General features: G+C 41.7%; 1 protein-coding gene across 1 annotated transcript in view; it reads left to right on the top strand.

Annotated features, from left to right (window-relative positions):
• Positions 1-19,689, top strand: part of DISP3 (dispatched RND transporter family member 3) — a 152,661-nt gene that overhangs the window by 76,544 nt on the left and 56,428 nt on the right. The window contains exons 4-6 of the mRNA XM_044278328.1: positions 9,682-9,818; positions 12,634-12,768; positions 19,392-19,552. Of these exons, the coding sequence (XP_044134263.1) occupies positions 9,682-9,818; positions 12,634-12,768; positions 19,392-19,552 (433 nt within the window). The remainder of the gene's footprint in view (positions 1-9,681; positions 9,819-12,633; positions 12,769-19,391; positions 19,553-19,689) is intronic.

The following is a 19,689-nucleotide window of genomic DNA, read 5'->3' as shown; positions in this document are numbered from 1 at the left end:
CATGCTAAATTACAGCATATTAACTCCTTATGCAGTTGGACACCTGCACATTGCACCATTGACAGTTTAAACTTCAGGATTTTCCTTCAGTCCCTAAGATGTGGGGATGCTAGCTGGAAGATTACATCCTTTAACCTCAAGGAATGGGAAGGTAAGATGTAAATACTTTGTGAGGCCTCCTGTCCAAAAACGGATGAAACATCACTCACAGATGTGGGTGGCCTAAATCTTACATCTGTGTTGACCTCTAAGATTGAGGTGTACACCAACTTTACTCTGAGAAATAAGGGGAATAGGGGTGCAAAGGTAATAGTTGCTCACAAGACATCGTGCCTGAGAGGGCCCTAAAAGCTCCTCTACCATATAGGAGTACATCAGTATTATAAATGGCACATGGAAGGTAGGAGCCCTGATTTTTTTTATGACCAGAAGCTTCAATTACACCTTATCAATAGATAATATAAAAGTATAAGAGTACCCTATATGTAAAGCATAAAAATGATTTATAGGAAGGCACAACTAGCATGTGTCTGTGGTCTCCACCATGTTGGAGATGTAGGTTGTCTTCACCACCCACCTTGCCTAATTGCTGTTCTTTGTTCCTATTAAGCCAAAATATGGTGAATAGGTGATCGTTGGCTGCCTCTATAATGCAAGCATGTTTACCCTGTCTATACCTGGTTGCGATAGAGGTTCTAAGTATCAGAAGTTGAATAGGTGTCCTACCAAATTCTCCATCCTTAATCTTGCCCTGATCCTTCTGCGCGACTATGCATGTTATCTCAGACAATGCAGTCATGATTCCATCTGAATCCTAGGAAGCTTTAAATATACAATACTGTCTTTACCATATAAATGATTAAGTAAAATAATTAGCAGCATGAAATAAAATGATATCTCCAATATATTGCATTATATGGTGAACTTTATTAATGCATTCGCTTTGTAGACTATTATTGAAGAAATTGGTTTCCATGAGGAGGCTCACAAGATAAATTAGTGAAATCTAACCCATTAAGTGGATACTAACGGCCCATTAACAAGTGGCAGTAAAAGGCAGTAGTAAAACATTTTTAAACATTAAAGATGCAATAAAGAAAATTGAATCTGGATCTTATTTCTTTACTGTCTCTGCTGGTCAGATGCGGGTACTGCAAACATAAAAGAGTTTTCTGATTTATAATCTGACTTTATGAGTTCTACACTCGTATCTCAAGCCATTTCATATTTCTTCCTGTTTTTGCAGCACTGCCATGTTTTTTAGAATGCGAGTATCTGGTTTGAGGATGAATATAATTCCTGATCAGTCACCTTGGACTGTGTAGCTGAATACCCAGAATCCTTTACTTATCGGATTGTTATCAGGAAAGTGACATTATCAGATGGAGCTGAACATTACATCAGGCTCTGCCGCTGACACAGTGTTCTACTGATTTTGTCTTATATGTTCAAGATATTTTTGGAACGTTTTCTTGAGATTTCATTATTTTTAATTTCTGGGAATTACTAGGCAAATAACATTGCTACATGGAGAACAGCAGGTTTTTTTTCGGGAGGAAATTATAGGGGTCATTTGCGAACAGGTATACACCACTTTTGTGGCGTATATCTGGCGCAGATTCTGTCGCATGCCATGTTGCAGCAGAATCTGTGACTTCTTCCCCGCTCAGACCAGGTCTAAAAAAGTGAATGTGGTGTGGGTGGGGAAGGGGACGGGACGGTAGGGCCGTCTCATTCTTCATGGGATTATAGATTATACTGACCCCGCCCAACAAGAAACCTATTAACCATAAAATTAAAAGAGACACATGGACACATTATATAATGGATAAAAATAGGCCACGGCCAACTTTATTAATGAACAGCTCAATATTAAATAACCATAAAAATTCCAATAATAATAAATAATAATCATAATAACCACTGATTAGGCCAGCCATAAGCTCGACCTAAATACCTAAATCAACTCGTCCGCTTGCCACTTATTGGCGAGCGACCTTACCCCTCCTTCAAATAAAGTGACTGTGACAAGCAACCATAAAGGGGAGGGAGGGCAGGGCAGCTGGATCCTCAACACAGTTTGGCAGCCAGCCTAATACCGGCCACCTCATCTTATATACACAATCTACCCCACCACCCCAAACCGCTCCTCCAATGCCTTACCTATTGCTGGGGGACCCAAAACTTCCAAGCCCCAGCAACCATTCCCCCATAGAATCCCTACCTAGCCAATTACCCTCAATCTTCCCTCCCCCCAGCAACCAAGCTAAATTTAGCCACCTTGGCCACTGGATTTTTTGGCGGGAAACCATCCAGGCGGGAAAAATTCCCGCCAAAAACTCAATACCAGCCCTTGGGATAATCATAATCCAATGAAGATCCCTCCAAATGGGATTTTCGGGATCCTAACACTTTCTATACCTGGTTTAGGCGTACAAAATGGTCTAACTGGAAGACAGCAAGATTTGGCGGTGGATACGCCGAAGTTATGTAGAGGCCGGCGCCTCTACATAACTCCGGCGGATCCACCGCCAGCGCAGGGCCTTATTGCGTGTCTAAAACACCAGTCTTAATAAATATGTGGATCACAGTAAGTATGAATAAAACGTAACTTTTAATATTATTTTTAAATAGTCAATGATCCACCCACTTTAGACAAATAACAATACAAACAAACATGTATAAAGAATGGGAGAAAAGACAGAGTGAGGGGGAGGGCAAACGCGAGGGACCCCACTATCCCTATGGGGACCCTCACTATCATCTCAACCCACAGGAACACTCTGATGGTGGATGGCCTGTGGTCCCGTACCTGCCCTGACTCTCCCTAGAAAGACCCTAAGACCTCCCAATGCGTTTCCCCTAGAAAAGGTTCATTAGGGGAGAGATAATGGGTAAAGAGACAGACAAACACATACAGTAACATATAAGTCTTGGATAAAAATTCAATACATCACCCAATGCCGGGTACAAATATTATTCTTAATCACGGGCTTCTAGAATAGATAATTAATTGCCTATGACACCAGCTCATATAGTTATAGCAGATATACAATAATAAGATGTATCCAGGGTTCCCACCTATATAAAGGGACTCATTATTCAGATGTCACAATTGATAGTCACTCAAGCACTTGTTCCTCAGGGTCACATGTATGAAAACAATAATGTCATATGCTGTGAACCTTACTTTAGATACAAGCACCACCAGTCAACATGCATGAAATTAATGCTACAGATCTCATTATCACTACTAATCATGCCACAGATGCATACTACTCCTGTTCATACCCCAAGGAGTATATATCAGTTTGTTATACGGCTTAAGAAAAAGTAACGGATGCGGTCCAAAGAACCTCTTACTTGTCCTTAAATAGAGAAACTGATGGATGACTTATATGGCCGCCGCTGGTGAAGGCAACCTGTGCAGAGTCGGACATCCTGCGAGCAGAATCGCTGTTAGGGCCAAAAACAGGTCTTCTCTTTATAGGGCTTGAATAATTGTGCCATAATGTCTACATCCGGTCGGTGGAACGCACGCTGACTTCACCTGCGTGCGTTCACCACGAGATCTTCCCCTCTGTGAAGTGCTCGCTTCACTTCCGGTAATTGGAACGCATATGCGCTCCACCTGCCACCGACTTACTGTCAATGGAGCACAATATTCATTCCACAGCGATGCCGATAATCTAGCAGGTCTGGGAAGGATGATATCTGGTTGATACTACATTTCTGGGAAATGTGGCCCTGAGTTCCTCACACCTAGAGTATAGGGGGGGGGGGGGGCAATCTAAACCTAGTAACATCTAATTAAAGTGCTATAATCTCTATTTTGAGCAAGACTACAGTTGTTATATAATAAACCACCTAACTTGGGCAGTGATGTATCATTCTATAATTGGCAGCCACATGACTCAGATAATGCCGCCACTCTCAAACCTAAAACGAAATTATATATTATATATAAATTTTCATATAGAGACACTTCCCGTGTCGATTTAATGGCCAGATAATATCCCCAATGAACCTATTCAAGAGTCAAAGAACGGAAAAAGGTTTATTATAAAAAGAGCAACACCATCTCGTCATAGTCAATACACCAGGGAGACCAGACCTCACAGAAAGCATGAAAATGTAAGTCTCTCATTGAGGCCGTTTGGGGACTGGGACCGAAAGGCGATAGATCCATTCAGACTCCCTTTGGAGAATCCGTCGGTCCTAGTCCCCCCTCCTCTCAGACTCGTGTATGACCTCCAAAGCCGAGAACCTGAGGGCGTCCAGACAACCGTCGTGCACCATATGATTAGCAATCGTGTATCTTTCCTTTTTTCTATGTCATTAATATGCTCACATATCCGACAACACAGTTCTCTAAATGTCTTGCCTACGTATTCCATTGGACATGTGCATTGACACAGGTATACTACCCCTTTGGTTCTACAGTTCACGAAATCTCTGATGTAATATTCCTTTCCCGTAACAGAACATATATTCATTTTCGTATTGTTGATGTATCTACAAGCTTTACATCTGCCACACTTGAATATTCCCAGGGGTTTGTGATCCAACCATGTACCCTCTTTTTTTGGGGCAGAGAAATGGCTGTGCACGAGACGGTCGTGCAGGCTCCTCCCTTTTCGAAATGTAATGCTGGGACGGGGAGGGACCACATCTATGAGGTCCGGATCCATCCTGAAAAATGGGCCAGAATTCATTTAAAATATTTCTCATTCCCTTGTTGGCTGTGTCAAACGTAGATATAATACGAATCATACCAACATCCTTCTCTTGCTTATTATTTTTTGGGATGAGGAGTTAATTTCGATTCTGGTCTCTTGCATTCTTAAAAGCCTCCCTCAACACTGGGTCTGGATACCCCCTTTCTCTAAATCTGTTGCAGAGTTTGAATGCCTCCTGATAGTATCCCTCCACGTCCTAGCAGTTCCTTCTAATTCCTAAAAACTGGCCCTTATTTATACCTTTCTTGAGGGCGTACGGATCATAGCTGGACCAGTGTAAGAGACTGTTTGTGGCCATCGGTTTCCTAAATACATTAGTGGATAATTTATCCATACACTTAGTTATCTCTACATCCAAGAAGGTGATCCTGTCATAGTGGTGTACATGGGTGAAGGAGAGACCAATGCAGTTATCATTAAGGTGCCCAATGAAAGATTTAAGCTCATCAAGGCTCCCCTTCTACACCATAAACATATTGTCGATGTATCGAGTCCAAAAAACAATTTTTTCGGACCACCAGGCAGGATTCCCTGGGAACACTATGACATCTTCCCACCAGCCCAGGAGGATATTAGCATATGAGGGCGCACAAGGGCTCCCCATAGCAGTCCCCCTGAGCTGGTGGTAGAAGTGACCATCGAATAAAAAGAAATTTTGTGTGTGGCGAAACCAACCTCGCTACTGGGTTTTGGAGAGGCCTGTTTACCAGCCTCTTGCCTCAGGATTATGGCCCATACTAACTTTAAAGGAGAAGACAGACCGGCCGCACAGCTTTAATCTGTCTTTGGAATTGTATTTTGCTATGTGAGGGTACCCAGATAGCTAATTGTATTGTATTCGTGTAGTCTGAGTGCCATTCACCTAATAATATGCACTCAGACTTGAGCTATCTGGGAATATGTTAAATGTATGTGTTTACTGTAAGGGTGTGACATTGTGTGTTTAAATGGTGATTTCTGTCCTGTTGTCTCCACATGTGTATTGGCGATTTCCCTTTGTCCTGAGAGATAAATGAATTGCTCCTCGGGTGTCTCCAGGGCAGAGAGGAGGAAAACATGATGCATTGTGGGGATGTGTTGTGTCTGTGTATCCTGAATTGCTACATATCTGTCCTGTGTCACAGTCTTCCTTCTGGTCCCCTAGGGGCGTGGCCACCAGATGGGGACCTGCATAAATACAGGCGGGTAGCCCTCAATAAAGAGTTGCTGCTTTTATACCTTCATGAAGTTTTGGCTCATGTTTGGGGAATGCGATAACTACACTCTTGGGGATTGCTATATCACAATACTCCCTTGAGTATAAGCTCTTGTAAGAGCTTGTTCCTGGTTCCTGTCTCTGCATTTAGGAGAGGTTCACCCACTGGAAGCTGAAGCCCGGTCTTGGGTCCAGCGTGGGTGGAGGACGGTGAGACCCCAACCAAGCTGCGGCAGTTCGTGGGGTCTGCAGTGCGTACAGTGTCCGGTGGAGTGCTTGGAGTCCTCGGAAAGCACTAGGAGCATCTATCGATGGAGGTACCCGGTCGGGGTGCTAGGCGTTCCATTACAGTGTGTTAACACATATTCCAGTAAATTGCCGATAAATTGATTATGGTCCTGAAAGTGTATGCCCCTAGTCTTCAGGAAATACATGGCCGCCCTCAGGCCCTCGGCATGGGGGATTGAACTATACAGAGATTCAACATTGATGCTAACGAGAATGCAGTCAGAGTCAAAGCTGAGAGTCTCCACCTTTCTCAAAAAATCCATAGTGTCCCTGGTGTAGGACGGTAATGCAGATACAAATTGACTCAGGATTGTATCAATGTATATGCCACAATTGCGTGTCAAAGAATCTACGCCAGAGACTATAGGTCTGCTCTTTAGGGGACTAACCCCTTTGTGGATTTTGGGCAGCCCATAGAATGTGACTATACAGGGCTTTACCGGGAGCATAAAATGATATTCCATTTGTCCAATTAATTTTGATCTGAGGGCAAGACCAAGGATGTTCTTAAGGCTTGCTACGAATGTATCCGTTGGATCAGATAACAAAATCCTATAACAATTACTATCAGATAACAAAGCTCTGCACATATTACAATACTGGTCCGTGTCCATAACTGCAAGATTCCCCCCCTTATCCGCAGGCTTAATAATTATAGTATTAACTTTTTCTAATTTAGTTAAAGCCTCCATCTCCTCCCTAGATATGTTATAATATGACGAGGGATAATCTGGTATTTTTTCCAATTCATTTATCACCATCTCAAGAAAAATATTGATATGGTTGGATTTAACGGGGGGCGGTAGTCTTTTACTCCTTGGTTTTCATTTGGTAAAAGGGCCTTGGAGGTCTTGAGCCCTCATCCCATAGATCTGCCAAAGTCTGAATATCTTGTAGATCACACTCTTGGACACCTAATTGTTCACAAACCCGTCTATCAGTATTTTTCATGAATTTATGCCATTTAAGTTTTCTCGTAAATAAGTGCAGGTCTTTAAACCAAGTAAAGGCATTAAATCTTGTTGTAGGGACAAAGGACAAACCTTTCTGTAAAATACTTATTTCTACATCACTTAACTTATATGATGATAGATCAGTAATTTCCAGTTTGTCCCCTTTTCCCTGTTGTCTCATTCCCCAGTCTTTGGGAGGTCCCTCAATTGATATGGGGCCGGGCCTCTTGATAAAAAATTGGGCCTGTTCAAGGTAGGCATAGTAGAGGATTGACCAGAGGAGGACGAAGGGTATGTTGATGTAATATCTCCCCTTCCACCCACTCCTCTATGTCTTCCCCATCCCTGCCATCTTCTACCTCTACCTCGTCTGTTCGGTCTACCTCGTCCGAAACCGTTATTTTGTTGATACGTAGAGTCAGAGTCCGAGGCCTCAACGTCTGATGACGAGACCTCGTATTACGAAGGGGGCGGACCCTGATTACTTCTAAACTGATATGCCCGCTTTTCTTTAAATTCTCCTAAATCCTTTATGAACTACCTATGTTTCCGTTCTTTTATTAAGTTGTGGAATTTGTCCACCGAGGTCTGCAAGGAAGTTTCTCGTTGTATAAATTCTATATCTGATTTGAATTTCAAAGCAGCCTCAGTAAGTTCCTTTAGGTTAGTAGCGGATTTCTCAAAGAATTCCTTTTCTTCCTCCAAGAGAAGGGTCATAAGGTTCAAAGAGCTCTTTGTGAGCTCCTCTCCCCACCGATCCAAAAGACGAGGAGAGTAAATACGTGGGGCTGGGGTAATGGGTATGCGTAATCCTTTGGGTACGATTTTATGCTCAATATAGCTCTCCAGTGCCCCTATGTTTTTATGACTCCATAAGAAAATAAACCAAAAAACTATTTCATTTACTGTACTTATTTCATGTACTAAAGTGGTGTATATCTGTTCGTAAACGACCCCTATAAATCCCTCCCGAAAAAAAGCCTGCTGTTCTCCATGTAGCAATGTTATTTGCCTTAGTAATTCCTAGAAATGAAAAATAATGAAATCTCAAGAAAACGTTCCAAAAATATCTTGAACATATAAGACAAAATCAGTAGAACACTGTGTCAGCGGCAGAGCCTGATGCAATGTTCAGCTCCGTCTGATAATGTCACTTTCCTGATAATATGACAAGTACAGGATTCTGGGTATTCAAAAGTACTGTAAATGTTATTCAGGGTTTATAGAAATCTGGGTGATAATCAGTCAATAGTAGCAGAATTTCAATGGCCACTAATATACTTGGTTTATTTTTGTGCTATGTGAGACCACAGATTTGCCAAAGGACTCGACTCTGCTATACTGTATGTACTACTACTACTACTACTTACATTTTGCTGCATCTGCTTTAAGCGCTATAGTTTTGCTGAGCTGCAACTACCTACAAATGTCAAACTCAGCTCAATTTTCTTAAAGGGGTTGTGTCACTTAAGTAAATGGCATTTATCATGTAGATAAAGTTAATACAAGTCACTAATGTATTGTGATTGTCCATATTGCCTCCTTTGCTGCTTGATTAATTTTTCCATCACAGTTTACACTGCTTGTAGCCAGGGGTTATGAATAGGGATGAGCGAATTGACTTCGGATGAACCATTCAAAGTCGATTTGCATAAAACTTTGTTAGAATACTATACGGAGCAGGAGTATTAGAATGTATTGGCTCGCAAGACTTCAGGTAATAACTTCAGAAATTAATATTCTACTGTAAAATAAACTTTTACTGAACTCGGGTTCGGTTCCAAGGTACCACTTGGAACCAAACCCGAGTTCAGTAAAAGTTTTTTTACAGTAGAAATTAACTTCTGAAGTTATTACGCGAAGTCTCGCGAGACTTCGCAAAACAATAACTTCAGCTCATCGAAGCCAATAAATTCTAATACTGTACGGAGCTCCTGCTCCGTACAGTATTAGAACAAAGTTTTATGCAAATCGACTTTGGATGTTTCATTCCTAGTTACAACCACCCTGCAATTCAGCTGAGGTGGTGATGCTTGCACACTATAGACAAAAGCTCCAGCCTATGAGCACTCCCATGGTCCCAGCCACCAGAGAGATCAACGCTATTTCCTATAATGTGCAAGGCCACCCTTGCTGGATTGCAGGGTGGTCATAACCATGGAAACAAGCAGTATATAATGTGATATAAAAATGAATCAAGCCAGCAAAGAAAAGCAATACGGATAATAACAATACAATAGTGAATGCCTTGTATTAACTTTCTGTACATGATAAATGCCATTTGCTGAAGTGAGGCAACCCCTTTAAGTAGGGGTTGGAGATCACTAAAAGGGGTCCCATATTTGGTACTCAACCCGGTGCCCAGTTTAGTTGTAACTGGACTCAGTACAAGAAATGAGTATATATGAATATTGTAGCATGTGTATGTGTAAGTACAATATATTTGTGTAAAACCTTTTCTGATTCTAAGGTCTTAATTTCTTTATTTTCCATTTGGATGTGCCAGTAAAGTGCTGGTGCTGTACGGGGGGACCGACCTGTTCGACTACGAAGTGAGAACGACATTCAATAATGACATGTTACTGGCCTTCATCAGCAGCAGCTGTATCGCTGTCCTAGTGTATATCCTCACATCCTTCTCCGGTACAGTGTCACCTCCACACATCGTCCTCATGTGCAGATTAATTATACTCTTTCTCTGCTTCTCTTCATACTGCTTCTCTCTCTAGTTCCCTTTTTGCGCTCATTTTCCTTTTCATTTTTCTCTTTCCTCTTCCTGTTCCCTCTGCTTCCCATTTTGTTCCTCCATCTCTTTCTTCTTTTTCCCCTCCTTCCCCCTCTGTTTCCTCTTTTTCTCCCCCCTCTCTCCATTTGGGCTTTTTATTCTCCCTTTTCTATTTCCTGTTATTCCCCTTTCCCTCCAGTTCTCTTTCCTTATATCCAGTCTTTTGCTCCTCCTTCTCTTCCAGTTATCATTTTCGTTCTAGTTCTTTTTTTTCTCTCTTCTTTCTCTCTCAAGTTTTGTTCCTCCTTCTCATCCTGTTTCTCCTCTTGTTTCTCCTCTTCTATTTCCTCTTTTTTTCTCTTCTCCCTCTTGTTCTCCTTTTGCTTCTTCTTACCAATTAAATCCCCTTTTGCACCCCATTCTCCCCCTATATTTTTTCTCCTGTTCCCTCTGTTTCCCATGTTGGCCTTTCTACTCTTTCTTCTTATTTTATTCCTTCTTCCTCTATATTCTTCTTTGCTCCTCCTTCTCTTTCTCTTCTTCTGCTTCTCCCTTTCCCCTTCTCCATCCAGTTGTCCTTCCCTTCTATTTCTCTTCTATTTCTTCTTTTGCTCCTCCTCTCTCCAGCTTTTAATTAGAGCCTCCATCTTGCTCTATTTTCTCTTTTTGCTTCTCTTCCTCCTTTTATTGCGTCTTTATTCTCTTCTCTCTCTAGGTCTCTTTTGCTCCTCACTCCCCTGTTTCCTATTTGGCTCATCCTTCTCTCCATTTCTCCTGTGCTTCCTTATACATTACAGACCAAAAGTTTGGATACACCTTCTCAATCAAAGAGTTTATTCTATTTTCATGACTATGAAAATTGTAGATTCACACTGAAGGCATCAAAACTATGAATTAACACATGTGGAATTATATACATAACAAAAAAGTGTGAAACAACTGAAAATATGTCATATCCTAGGTTCTTCAAAGTAGCCACCTTTTGCTTTGATTACTGCTTTGCACACTCTTGGCATTCTCTTGTTGAGCTTCAAGAGGTAGTCAGCTGAAATGCTTTTCACTTCACAGGTGTGCCCTGTCAGGTTTAATAAGTGGGATTTCTTGCCTTATAAATGGGGTTGGGAACATCAGTTGCCTTGTGGAGAAGTCAGGTGGATACACAGCTGATAGTCGTACTGAATAGACTGTTAGAATTTTTATTATGGCAAGAAAAAAGCAGCTACGTAAAGAAAACTGAGTGGCCATCATTGCTTTAAGAAATGAAGGTCAGTCAGTCCGAAAAATTGGGAAAACGTTGAAAGTGTCCCCAAGTACAGTTACAAAAACCATCAAGCGCTACAAAGAAACTGGCTCACATGCGGACCGCCCCAGGAAAGGAAGACCAAGAGTCACCTCTGCTGCGGAGGATAAGTTCATCCGAGTCACCAGCCTCAGAAATCGCAGGTTAACAGCAGCTCAGATTAGAGACCAGGTCAATGCCACACAGAGTTCTAGCAGCAGACACATCTCTAGAACAACTGTTAAGAGGAGACTTTTTGAATCAGGCCTTCATGGTAGAATATCTGCTAGGAAACCACTGCTAAGGACAGACAACAAGCAGAAGAGACTTGTTTGGGCTAAAGAACACAAGGAATGGACATTAGACCAGTGGAAATCTGTGCTTTGGTCTGATTTTGAGATCTTTGGCTCCAACCATCGTGTCTTTGTGCGACGCAAAAAAGGTGAACGGATGGACTCTACATGCCTGGTTCCCACCGTGAAGCATGGAGGAGGAGGTGTGATGGTGTGGGGGTGCTTTGCTGGTGACACTGTTGGGGATTTATTCAAAATTGAAGGCATACTGAACCAGCATGGCTACCACAACATCTTGCAGCGGCATGCTATTCCATCCGGTTTGCGTTTAGTTGGACCATCATTTCTTTTTCAACAGGACAATGACCCCAAACACACCTGCAGGCTGTGTAAGGGCTATTTGACCATGAAGGAGAGTGATGGGGTTCTGCGCCAGATGACCTGGCCTCCACAGTCACCGGACCTGAACCCAATCGAGATGGTTTGGGGTGAGCTGGACCGCAGAGTGAAGGCAAAAGGGCCAACAAGTGCTAAGCATCTCTGGGAACTCCTTCAAGACTGTTGGAAGACCATTTCAGGTGACTACCTCTTGAAGCTCATCAAGAGAATGCCAAGAGTGTGCAAAGCAGTTATCAAAGCAAAAGGTGGCTACTTTGAAGAATCTAGAATATGACATATTTTCAGTTGTTTCACACTCTTTTGTTATGTATATAATTCCACATGTGTTAATTCATAGTTCTGATGCCTTCAGTGTGAATCTAAAATTTTCATAGTCATGAAAATAAAGAAAACTCTTTGAATGAGGTGTGTCCAAACTTTTGGTCTGTACTGTACTTCTTCTCTACCTTCTACTACTCCATCTTCTACTCCTTTTCCTTCTCTTCATTTTGCTTCTCCTTCTTACTCTCTTCCATATCATGTCCTCCTTCTCTAGCTCTGTCATCTTATTTCTGTTATCATACTGTAGATTTATATCTTTACTACTAGATTCTTATATGTTTATGGGGGTTTGGGGACATGCAGGTGTCTCCTTAATCTTCAAATGAGATGTTTAGCTGTCAATGGGCATTCCATATTAAGCCACAAACTAAAAACATTGGATTCACCTAATAAATGATTAGAGTATAATTAATTAATTCAGTCTTTTCCCCCTTTGTGCAGTGTTTCTCACCTTCTTTGGGATTGCCAGTATTGGCCTGAGTTGCCTTGTGGCCCTGTTCCTGTATCATGTGGCCTTTGGAATACAGTATCTTGGGATCCTGAATGGGGTGGCAGCTTTCGTTATTGTTGGGATTGGTGAGTATTTTATATTACTGCAAATTTGTTTTTAGACTTGTATGTTCATACGTTCCATGTTCCCCATGTGTTTGAAAGGCTGGAATGTAGATGAGCAAAAAAATTAATCCTCTGCCCCCCATTCCCACCACGCGCAGGATGTTAAAATCTGATGGCTTGCTGGAAAATTATGTAAATAAGTCACTGTTGCCTCCTCTAATTAGTACTCAACAATTCTTTGGAGACGCTATTGCTCTGGTAAAGTATATGTGTACTGTATGTATCCAGACACAAGCCACAGGCAAAACTTGCAAGATGTCAGGGTCCACTGGAGTTGAGGGGTCCATAGTCATCTAGCTTAAACATTATCTACATGTGTCATGCTAATGTTAGGGTAGACCCGGCTCTCACATACACATTTTCACTGTATGGCACTTATTATGTTGGCAAAAAAGCACATTTACTAATAGACTTGCTCCACTTATGTGATATAATTTGTGCCCATATTTTGTTCCAGACAAGGTGTTGTTTAGAGAAAAGGGACAATGTGTAAAATGTGTGCTCCATAAACTGTGCCAAAATTTTAGACTCAAGTCTCTAAAGATGCAGCAGACTTTTCACACAGGGTAAACCATTCATAAAACTGGAGCATCTGTCCATTAGTAAATGTGGGCCAGTGTATAGTTTGCATTATATGCTTGCTATTCCTTTGCAACGTTATATTTTTATTTCCCTCATACTGTTACCACAGAAATAAATGTAAAATTATGAATGGATCTTTGGTCTTCTGGACTATATAGCTGTCCAGAGCTCATGAAGTAGCGACAGTGTTTGTGCGGCAGGCAGGCCAGCACCGTGGTGTCAGCAGCCATCCAAGCAGACAGTTAAAAGCAGGAAGACAATGCCGCGAAAGTGATATATCTTCCAGCAGATAACGGCAGGGAGATCAGAGGGGTAATTGCTCTGTGACATTATGAGCATCTATGATCTGTAACGTTCTCTAGGCTGAATGCTCAGCTTAGAAAAATACATTTCCCACAGATTACGATGACGCACAACATGGCTGACACCTCTCTGGCAAAAGGACAGATAGTGGAGATGTGAACATGTTCTTCTAGCATCCTTTTGATTTGTAGCATTGACATTATATATATTTTTTGCATTATTTGTCACAATCTTTTATAGTCTCATGTACTAACCAGCCAAATGTCAATGGCTGCACAGCGTATGTGTACATGAGAATGGGGTCAGTCTAATATTGTAGGTGGGCTTTCCAGTGACATTGTTAAGCCCCAGTCCACAATTCTAGATTCCCAATCACCACTGAGCCTTCTCTGTCCCGACCCAGGTTTGCCGGGTGCTGACACTGGCCCAGATGAGGGGTATTTATTTAGGGTTGTTTCTAGTGGTTTTAATTTTAGTATTGGTATTTTGCTCACTGTAGACTGCTGGAGCCTGGACTATGGAATCTGCTATCGAGAGGGGACCCAAATATCTAATTGGGAAGAAGCACAGGATTAAAATATGTTAGACCTACCAATACACAGACTAAGGCAGAGAAACTGCAGTCTCATGCCTTTCCTCCCACCTCCCTCTCTTCTCCTCTACATCTTCAGGGACTTGTGCTTATGAGAACACCTCATCATATGAGCCATCTCTTCTGTATCAGATATTTCCAGAGTGCCTTCTGCCAGAATAATACTTGATGGAAAGTCCTAATCCATCCAACCTTTTCTTTGAATTCCCATAAACAAAATGGATCTGTCAGCATTTCTGTTTTTGCAGTTTTGTAGTAAACTTTGATTATCCGGCATAAAATCTAATGAAAATAAGGAGTTTTGCATTTCCGATACCACAGTGAAATCCTCAGTGTCTGGCTGCTTCAATGTAGTGTTCATATTACATTTCACGTTTGTCACAGTTGCTTTTAGACGAGCATTGATTTTTTTGATTTTTGTTGGGGGTGGATTCACATACTCTACACTTTGATAGAATATACAATTTCCCTCTAACAGCTGAGCCTCATAACATTCACAGGGTATTGTATGGCACCATGCAGATGTATAACTCTGTAGTGCAATGACAAAGTTTATTATCGTGAGATCGGAAGTTCGGGAAAAAAATAGACTTAACATGACTTGGGTGCATAAAAAGTTTACTAAACTATGAGAAAAGATATTTATATACACAAAGATATGCAAAGATAAAGTAAAGTAACAGTCACCGCAAGTCATGGGACAGATGGGCGAGTTCCAGGTCGACCAGCGCCCAACATGGCACTCAGCCGATGCCCATATGCTACAAAGAGAGGTGAGGGTAGCAAGGCATCTTACCCTGATGATGATGTTCTCAATAGAGCTGAGCTCTCTGTTCGAAAACAAAGTGTTTTCTACTCTCCTGGCCCCTCCTAAAGATGAATACGTACATTTACCTCTTACTGCAGAAATGCGGCCAGGTATAGACATCACTAAATAACTTCATAAAGTTAAAGGGGAAGAACCAATGAAAAGCCTTGTTTTACACCAAGTATATATTATTATAATGCAGTAGTAACAGTATGGATCCTGATATAATGCAGCAATTATAGTCCTTTACATATTATCCATTATAATGCTGCAGTGGAGCAGGAACAATAGCTATGAAGTGTAACACTGGGTGAGTCACCTGAAGAGAAGGATTTGGGTGTACTTATAGATCGTAGACTGCTTCTAAGGATATCAGAATATAGTCATGTATTAAAAGCATGGACTTACAGAGCATAGATGTAATATTACCACTTTACAATGCTATGGTGCAGCCCCGTCTGGAATATGCAGTTTATTTCTGGGGATCATTCTGAGACCCCCCCATGGGAAGCCGGTGTAGATGATGAGAGTGATATTGGCCATGATGTAGTTTTGTAGCTCACGGTACCCTACCCCAGGCTGCCTCTCCCTGGGGTTCGATGCAGTAAAATAGATGAAGATGAATGAGGCCAGACCTGAAACGTGACAAAGTCCTTTCACTAAGTGCAATTTGAACTTGAGAATACAAAAGGTTTCAGCAGGCTTTAATGCAAATTCCTTCTTGCACCAGCAGAGGATGTATGGTGGCAGGCTGACTTGGTGATGATTTCTGCACTTAGCTAACACCGGCATAACAGTGGCTTGATGATGATGGGGTTGCACTTGTCCCATTTTCCCTCTCTGTATATGCAAATGAGTTGGTGCTCTAAGAGCTGCTTCCACACACCTTCTGCCTGGAGAGGGGCCACCAACATCCTCTCTCCATCTCACTCTCCTCTCCGCTGACTAACACTGTCAGCTTTCACCCTTGGCAGGAATTTGGACTAACCTGCTTCTACCAAAGGGGGGAGGAATGGAATGGTAAGTTCCATTCCTGGTGCAGTGGCAGCCATACGCTACCTGCTGGTAAACCAGGTACGTACCATGTCATACATTAAGATTACATCCAAATTATGTGAAATTCAATAAATCAGTGCCACAATAGTAATGCAGGAAGAGGGAAGAGGCATCTAAGTGGGAACATGATGAAATTATATAAATGGCCCATACAAAATAATATGGCGAAAAGCTGTTTCATGTAAAATCTTCTCAAAAGACAAGGGGGCACTGCCTCCATCTGGAGAAGAAAAAGCTCAGTCTCCATTGGCATCAAGGCTTCTTTACGGTAAGAGCTGTAAATCTGTGGAATAGTCTACCTCAGGATGTGGTCACAGAAGGAATAAGTGGGTGGATTTAAAAAGGCTTAGATTATATTTTTGATAAGAGCAGGATAATATAATGCTTATGGAAATATGTAGAATCGTCCCTTCCCTTGATTTACATTCTCTCCCGTACATTTAAGCCATACTAGCTACAGGGAGTGCAGAATTATTAGGCAAGTTGTATTTTTGAGGATTCATTTTATTATTGAACAACCACCATGTTCTCAATGAACCCAAAAAACTCATTAATATCAAAGCTGAATATTTTTGGAAGTAGTTTTTAGTTTGTTTTTAGTTTTAGCTATTTTAGGGGGATATTTGTGTGTGCAGGTGACTATTACTGTGCATAATTATTAGGCAACTTAACAAAAAACAAATATATACCCATTTCAATTATTTATTTTTACCAGTGAAACCAATATAACATCTCAACATTCACAAATATACATTTCTGACATTCAAAAACAAAACAAAAACAAATTAGTGACCAATATAGCCACCTTTCTTTGCAAGGACACTCAAAAGCCTGCCATCCATGGATTCTGTCAGTGTTTTGATCTGTTCACCATCAACATTGCGTGCAGCAGCAACCACAGCCTCCCAGACACTGTTCAGAGAGGTGTACTGTTTTCCCTCCTTGTAAATCTCACATTTGATGATGGACCACAGGTTCTCAATGGGGTTCAGATCAGGTGAACAAGGAGGCCATGTCATTATATTTTCTTCTTTTATACCCTTTCTTGCCAGCCACGCTGTGGAGTACTTGGACGCGTGTGATGGAGCATTGTCCTGCATGAAAATCATGTTTTTCTTGAAGGATGCAGACTTCTTCCTGTACCACTGCTTGAAGAAGGTATCTTCCAGAAACTGGCAGTAGGACTGGGAGTTGAGCTTGACTCCATCCTCAACCCGAAAAGGCCCCACAAGCTCATCTTTGATGATACCAGCCCAAACCAGTACTCCACCTCCACCTTGCTGGCGTCTGAGTCGGACTGGAGCTCTCTGCCCTTTACCAATCCAGCCATGGGCCCATCCATCTGGCCCATCAAGACTCACTCTCATTTCATCAGTCCATAAAACCTTAGAAAAATCAGTCTTGAGATATTTCTTGGCCCAGTCTTGACGTTTCAGCTTGTGTGTCTTGTTCAGTGGTGGTCGTCTTTCAGCCTTTCTTACCTTGGCCATGTCTCTGAGTATTGCACACCTTGTGCTTTTGGGCACTCCAGTGATGTTGCAGCTCTGAAATATGGCCAAACTGGTGGCAAGTGGCATCTTGGCAGCAGCACGCTTGACTTTTCTCAGTTCATGGGCAGTTATTTTGCGCCTTGGTTTTTCCACACGCTTCTTGCGACCCTGTTGACTATTTTGAATGAAATGCTTGATTGTTCGATGATCACGCTTCAGAAGCTTTGCAATTTTAAGAGTGCTGCATCCCTCTGCAAGATATCTCACTATTTTTGACTTTTCTGAGCCTGTCAAGTCCTTCTTTTGACCCATTTTGCTAAAGGAAAGGAAGTTGCCTAATAATTATGCACACCTGATATAGGGTGTTGATGTCATTAGACTACACCCCTTCTCATTACAGAGATGCACATCACCTAATATGCTTAATTGGTAGTAGGCTTTCGAGCCTATACAGCTTGGAGTAAGACAACATGCATAAAGAGGATGATGTGGTCAAAATACTCATTTGCCTAATAATTCTGCACTCCCTGTATATAGCTAAGTGACAGTATAAAAATTATACTTGAAGAAGCTGACCCCAGGACGCATGTTGGGGTAACAGGTGGTTGTTTGCTGCTGTATTGTCCTTTCTACCTTATAGGTCTGTATATTGTTGCTTTTTTTCATTTCTTTAATGCACTCGTTTTTGGTCAGTTCGTGGATACACTTATGCACTTTATTGTTTATGGTATACTTATGTACCTTTACTGGGTTCTTATATATACCATTATATGTACGGGAATCTATTTTTACATTACCTGGGATGTTTGGACTGTTGCTGATTTTTGGATATTGAACCTTATGCACTTGTCTAATGGTTCTTTATCATAATTGGGCAACAATATTACCAACTACATGGTTTTCATGGTTTTTATATTGATTGTGATGGCCATTTTGCATCTCATTTATTATATTAAAGATTGTTTTGTGATATACATTTTGGTCTTTATTCTTTATATTATTTGGGAACTATATGTCATTTGCAGGTATTATGGACTTTTTTTGGATGGCGTTCATTTAAAGGGATTGTCCAGGTTCAGAGCTGAACCTGGACATAACCTGTTCTTTACCCCTCTATCCCCTCTGAGTGGAGCATCAGAGCATGAACTCTCCCTTGCCCTGCGCTGCATCGTGCAGGGCAAAGGCTGTTTCTTTACTGCATTTTTACACTGCTAAGCGGAGGCTTCCACCTATCAGTGTTCCAGGTGAGGTCATCGGCACTAATGGGTGGTCTTTAGCGCTGCCCTAGGCTGTTTTACAGGCTAAGGCAGCACTAAAGACCATCCATTAGTGCCGGTGATATCACCAGGCTCACTGCTAGGCGGAAACCTCCGCCTAGCATACTGTGAAAAAGCCCGGCACATGACCGGATATGAAGAGAAAGCCCTTGCCCTGCGCTATGCTGAAATGCTCAGATGCTCCACTGAGAGGGGCTGAGGGGTGAAAAAGGGGTTATGTCCGGGTTCAGCTCTGAACCCAGACAACCTCTTTAAGTGACAGTATGAGTCTTTATGATTATGATGATGCATCATTGACAGTATGAGTGCTGCAATGATTGTATAATTATAATACTGAAGTATGATTCAGCGACAGTATGAGACCTTATTATTACAATGCTGCAGGGACAGTATGAATCCTGATTTTTCTAGTACTGATTGCTGCTGTGACCTTATGATGCCAGATTATTATAAACCCTCTGTCCTGTCTATCACAGGGGTGGACGATGTGTTTGTTTTCATAAACACCTACCGACAGGCAGATCAGATAAGAGACCCCCGCCAGCGGATGATCCACACTGTGCAGACGGCTGGAAAAGCCACATTCTTCACCTCCCTCACTACAGCATCGGCCTATGCAGCCAACATCTTCTCTCAGGTTGGAAATTAATTTAAATATGTAGAGTGCCCATTGAGTTCAGTACTAGCTATATACAGTTAGGTCCATAAATACTGGGACATCGACACAATTCTACCATTTTCGGCTCTATACACCACCACAATGTATTTGAAATG

This window comes from Bufo gargarizans, chromosome 2 (assembly GCF_014858855.1).
Source record: "Bufo gargarizans isolate SCDJY-AF-19 chromosome 2, ASM1485885v1, whole genome shotgun sequence".
Taxonomy (NCBI): domain Eukaryota; kingdom Metazoa; phylum Chordata; class Amphibia; order Anura; family Bufonidae; genus Bufo; species Bufo gargarizans.
The sequence above is the reverse complement of the archived record's forward strand: the minus strand, read 5'-3'. Positions and strand labels throughout refer to the sequence as shown.